This window comes from Piliocolobus tephrosceles, chromosome 21, assembly GCF_002776525.5.
Source record: "Piliocolobus tephrosceles isolate RC106 chromosome 21, ASM277652v3, whole genome shotgun sequence".
Taxonomy (NCBI): domain Eukaryota; kingdom Metazoa; phylum Chordata; class Mammalia; order Primates; family Cercopithecidae; genus Piliocolobus; species Piliocolobus tephrosceles.
The window spans coordinates 50,065,144-50,070,809 of record NC_045454.1 but is presented as its reverse complement, the minus strand read 5'-3'; the positions used below and the strand labels follow the sequence as shown (position 1 = coordinate 50,070,809).

The 5,666-nt window shown below is 57.6% G+C and overlaps 1 protein-coding gene across 2 annotated transcripts in view; it reads right to left on the bottom strand.

Annotated features, from left to right (window-relative positions):
* Window positions 1–723: 723 nt before the first annotated feature.
* Window positions 724–5,666, bottom strand: part of SGTA (small glutamine rich tetratricopeptide repeat containing alpha) — a 26,109-nt gene continuing 21,166 nt past the window's right edge. For both annotated transcript variants that reach the window (XM_023183643.2, XM_023183644.2), the window contains 4 exons: window positions 5,324–5,386; window positions 3,199–3,236; window positions 1,385–1,474; window positions 724–1,157 (listed from right to left, as the gene is read on the bottom strand). In XM_023183643.2, the coding sequence (XP_023039411.1) occupies window positions 1,043–1,157; window positions 1,385–1,474; window positions 3,199–3,236; window positions 5,324–5,386 (306 nt within the window). In that variant the 3' untranslated portion in view covers window positions 724–1,042. The remainder of the gene's footprint in view (window positions 1,158–1,384; window positions 1,475–3,198; window positions 3,237–5,323; window positions 5,387–5,666) is intronic.

Here is a 5,666-nt window from a genome sequence, read left to right as displayed (position 1 = left end):
CACACCCGCCCACCGCACCCCCGGCCGGGGGGAAGGGGGAGACCCCCCTCAAAAAAAAAAAAAAAAAAAAAAAGGAAAGACTGGAAGAAAAGGCGGCCGAAATATTCATGTTGGTTGCTCTGGGTGAAAAGATTAAGGCTGGGCTGAATGCAGGGCTCACACTTATAATCTCAGCACTTTGGGAGGCTGAGGCGGGAGGATCACTTGAGCCCAGGAGTTGAGGCCACTGGGCAACATAATGAGATCGTATCTCTAAAGAAAATACAAAAATCAGCCAGGCGCAGCAGCGTGCGCCTGGAGTTCCAGCTACTGGGGAGGCTGAGGTGGGACACTTGAGCCCATGAGGTTGAGGCTGCAGTGAGATGTGACTGTACCACTGCCCTCCAGCCAGGGTGACAGAGCAAGATGTTCTCAAAAAAAAAAGATTAAGATTGTTCTTGCTGCTTTTGAACCTCTTTGTCCTGCAAATTTGTCTACAGTGATTACGGTTTAAAAATGAAAGAGTGTGTATGAGGAGGGGATGACGACAACATGAAGAGGCCACATCAGAGCAGAATGAAAACACCTCCTGGGAGGCCGGGAGCCTCCCGCCCCCGGGGAGCCAGCGTCTGCTGGAGCCGGGCAGGACTGACTCAGGGCTCTGGGGAAGGAAACCAGGCCAGCCCAGACACCAGCCCCTCCCCAATCCCCACCCAGACCCGACGCCAGCCCTTCCGGGAAGCCGTGGCTTCCCCCATCTCCACCCAGCCCCGATCCACAGATGGGAAACAGGAGCGGGCAGCAGGACTTGCTGGCCACCTGGAAAGGGGCCCAATGCCCAGAGATGCCCCCGCCTGCCTCGGTGGTTCAGGGCGATCTTCTGAGCTGGATGCACCCAGGACTCGCTGTCCAGTGTCCAGACAGGCTCTGCAGCCCCCGGGCATCCACTCCTGCTGGCCGCCCCCCCAGCCCCGGGCACTCACGCGGCGTCACTCCTGCTGGCCGCCCCCCCAGCCCCCCAGCCCCGGGCACTCACGCGGCGTCACTCCTGCTGCTAGCGGCGTCACTCCTGCTGGTCGTCGTTGCTGGCGCTGGGCGTCCGACTCCGGATCTGGCTCCTGAGCTGCTCTATCAAATCTGGGTTCTGCTGCTGCATCTGCTGGGCAAACTGCTGACCCCTGCGGGGAGGGCGCACGAGGCTCAGTCGGGGCCAGGAACCTGCCTGCTGCCTCCGTCCATCCCCAGCTGACCCCTCAGGCCCTCCGCCCCGAAGACAGGTCTGACCCCTCGCCAGAGGATGCCAGACCCTTCGGAGCAGGGGACGCAACACTTCCGCTCTCCTCCTTCCGTTCCACCCGCGAGCCCCGCCCGCCACCCATGTCCTCCTCGAGGCAGGTCCACTCACGCCTGGATGAGGCTAGCCAGGTCGCTCTGCGAGGGGCTGGTGCCGGGAGTTCCCAAGGGGTTGTTGCCACGCGAAATCATGCCGGACATGCTGCAGGAGAGAGCGCGTGACTCGCCGCCGGGACAGCCCGACCACCATCCCCACGGCAGCCCCTTGCAGTGGCCCGGGAGAGAACCCCTCTCAGCCCTTTACCTTCCCCGCAGGAGATGATTCTCTCTCACCACCCGGCGGGCCTCCTGGGCCCAAACCCAACCTGTGAGTTTCACCCGCTTTCCCGAACACCCTTCCTTCTTTGGCCTAAAGACCATGGTTCTCAGCCAGGGGGTGATCCTGCCCCCAGAGGACCCCTGCAGTGGCAGCTGACATTTTCAACAGCCATGATCGGGTTATGCCAAGACAGGGGCGAGGGGGGAGCTCCTGACATGGACTGGGTGGAGGCTGGAGACGCTGCTAGGACCCTGCAGTGCCCAGGACGGCCCCGCTCCAGAAACTGGTCCAGCCCAAATGGCCACGGTGCTGTGGCTGGGAAACTATGCTTTTAGATTTCACCATGAGCCAGCCGCACTGGTTCACACCTGTCATCCCTGTACTTTGGGAGGCTGAGGTGGATGGATCACTTGAGGTCAGGAGTTTGAGACCAGCCTGGCCAACATGGTGAAACCCCATCTCTACTAAAAATGCAAAAATTAGCCAGGCGTGGTGGCAGGTGCCTGTAATTCCAGCTACTCGGGAAACTGAGACAGGAGACCCACTTGATCCTGGGAGGCAGAGGTTGCAATGAGCCAAGATTGTGCCACTGCACTCAAGCCTGGGTGACAGAGTGAGACTCCGTTTCAAAAAAAAAAAAGAAAAGAAAAAAAGGCCGGGCTCGGTGGCTCAAGCCTGTAATCCCAGCACTTTGGGAGGCCGAGACGGGCGGATCACGAGGTCAGAAGACAGAGACCATCCTGGCCAACACGGTGAAACCCCGTCTCTACTAAAAAAAATACAAAAAACTAGCTGGGCGAGGTGGCGGGCGCCTGTAGTCCCAGCTACTCCGGAGGCTGAGGCAGGAGAATGGCGTAAACCCGGGAGGCGGAGCTTGCAGCGAGCTGAGATCCGGCCACTGCACTCCAGCCTGGGCGACAGAGCGAGACTCCGTCTCAAAAAAAAAAAAGATTTCACCATGAAAACAGGCGAGCAGTTCCCCAGTAAGCACAGAGTTCACTGGGGAGTCACCACATGAGCCAGCAACTGCACTCAAAGGTTTATACACAAGAGAAAAGAACAGGATTCACACAGATGCTTGCACACCCATGCTCAAGCAGCACCGTCCACAACAGACAAAAGGTAGAAACAGCCCAAATGTCCACGGATAGATGTGTGGATCAGCACAGCGTGGTCCATCTACAATAGAATATTCCTCAGCCACGAAAAGGAGCGAGGCCCGGACCCAGGCCCCCGCGCAGATGCACCTTGAGGACGTCACGCTCAGTGAGTGACGTCAGACACAAAAGACCACGCAGTGTGTCATCCTGTTTCTGTGAAATGTCCAGGACAGGCCCAGCCACAGAGGCAGCGAGGGGATGCGTGGCTGTCAGGGGAGGGATGGGAGAGGGGTTGGGGGGTGACAGGTGATGGGGAAGGGACTTCTTTCGGAGGTGATGAAGATGTGTTGGCGCTCAGTGGTGGTGGCAGCTGCATGACAGTGTGAATGTATGTAATGCCATTAAGTTGTGTACTTTAAAGTGGCTAGTTTTATGTTAGGTGAATTTTCCCACCACAGAAGGAAACGTAACCACAAGATGACGCGGAGGAGCCCAGTTGTCACTTACAGCTGCTGAATCTGGGGGTTGTTCATTAGGTTTGAAGCCTGAAGAACAGAACAAATTTGTCAGGAAGACAAAGCTCCAGGCACATCACCCTCCTTCATCAGACACTTTCCGTCTTCACCAGCCTTGACCCCTGGCGCCAGCACGCCAGCAAACAGTAAGAGCCAGGCATCTGGTCTTTCGTACCCTTTTCCCTACATTCTCGTCCCCCCACCCATGAGCTGTGACCTCCATATTCTGACTTAAATCCTGTTTCGGGTTCCTGCTTCAGCAGCGTTCTCTCACTGGCTGCACGGTTTCGCCGTGTGGATGCGTTTCGTTATTTTAGCTGCTGTGTCTACTTTAGCAGATTTGGTTCCAGTTTTGTTCCATCAATCAATAGCACTGTGGCCAGGCGCGGGGGCTCACGTCTGGAATCCCAGCACTTTGGGAGGCTGAGGCAGGCAGATCGCTTGAGGTCAGGAGTTCGAGACCAGCCTGACCAACATGATGAAACCCCGTCTCTACCAAAAATACGAAATTAGCCGGGTGTGGTGGTGCGCACCTGTAATCCCAGCTACTTGGCGGGCTGAGGCAGGAAAATTGCCTGAACCTGGGAGGTGGAGCTTGCAGTGAGCCAAGATCGTACCACTGCATTCCAGCCTGGGTGACAGAGCGAGATTCCTTCTCAAAAAAGAAGTAAAAACAAACAAAGAAAGACAGAAAGAAACAGCACCGTACTGGGCACTTTCTCATGTTAACTTTCCACTTGGGATTATTCCTTTGGACCTGTTGAAAACAGCTGGCTCAGAGGTGTGGCAAACTCTCTGTGTAAAGGGCCACTGTGTAAATACTCTCAGCCTTTCCAGACTTGGGGTGCCTGATCCAACTATTCAGCTCTGCCGCTGTATCATAAAAGCCACCACTGACACTAGAAGTATGAATGGGCATGGCTGTGTGTCAATAAAACTTTATTGGTTAGGCACAGTGGCTCACACCTGTAATCCCAGCACTCTGGGGAGCCGAGGTGGGCAGATCACAAGGTCAGGAGTTCGAGACCAGCCTGGCTAACACGGTGAAACCCCATTTCTACCAAAAAATACCAAAATTAGCTGGGTGTGGTGGCGGGCACCTGTAATCCCAGCTACCCAGGAGGCTGAGGCAGGAGAATCGCTCGAACCTGGGAGACGCAAGACAGCGAGACTCCATCTCAAAAAAAAAAAAAAACTTTATTAACAGAACCCAGTGGTGGGCCTTATTCTGCCAACCTCAGATGTCTAAAGGGAAAAGGAGTCTGTGCCATGGCCAGGCTGAGAGGCCGCGTGGAGGGCTGGGGCCCGCTCACCCTCCGTCCATGGTGAGGGAGCACACATTCCCCGGCAGCCTGGCCAGCGGCCGAGGGTCAGTGACAGGTGTGGCCTCTGCTGAATGGCACGGCCCAGGCAGGGCTCCTGGCGCGGCTGGGTCATTTTTCTGACGGCCAGTGAGGCTGAGGGCTTTTCTCCCCCTAACAGCCTTAGGCAAGTCCCTGCACCCTGAGGCCGTGGAGCCTGCAGAGCGCTCCCAGGGCACACAGACCTGCCAGGAAATGAACATGCGTGTGTGGGTGGGTGGCTCTCCAAGGATCCCAGTCAAGGAACTCCCTGCCAAAGACCGGCCCTCTGGAAGAATGAGTGCCCGGGCATCGGGAGGTCCACCTGCGCCCAGGAGCTCTGCTTCCCCTGCCTGAACCATATGTGCTTCCCTTGCAGGCAGACATGGCTGTACTGTGATCAGTGTCTCTGCACTGCGAGGAGGAGCCCACGCCAGGTGGGGTGGGGGTACGACCTCCCCGGGCTATTCCGCCAGGAGAGCCAGGATGCAGTTTTCGCTGGTCACTACTGACGCATCTTGCTTGGGACATCAACATCGGGGACACCTTTGATTGTCAAAGCTGAGGGTGGGGGTGCTTCTGACATGAGGTGGGTGAGGCCAGGGATGCTGCCAGCGCCCTGTGGTGCCCGGGATGGCCCCACAGACAAGAACCATCTGGTCCCAGACGCCAGCAGTGCCGAGGCAAGGAAGCCCTGGCCAGCAGCGGTGACACAGAAGATGCAGGCCTGGGGCGTGGCACAGATACCATGGACAGGGAGGAGGGGCGGGCCCTTACCATGCTCATGAAGCGAGGGTTGTTCAGCAGGCCGGCGATGTCGAAGCTGCGCACGCCTCCCGTCTGAGGATGAGAACAGCCCTGGTTAGTGCGGCCTGGACCAGAGGCCACGATGAATAAGCTTCCTGGAACCCAGAAACAACGGCCCCCACGGGCTCAGACATTCTATCAACCCTGCGGCCAGAGGGTGCTTTGAGGCAGGCAGCACGAAGCACAGCCCCACCGCCCGGGGCGGAACATTCTATCCCGTGTTTATCCCTCGCACAGCCCGACCGCCCGGGGACACACTCTCTCATCCCGTGTTTATCTCCCGCACAGCCCGACCGCCGGGGGACACAGTCTG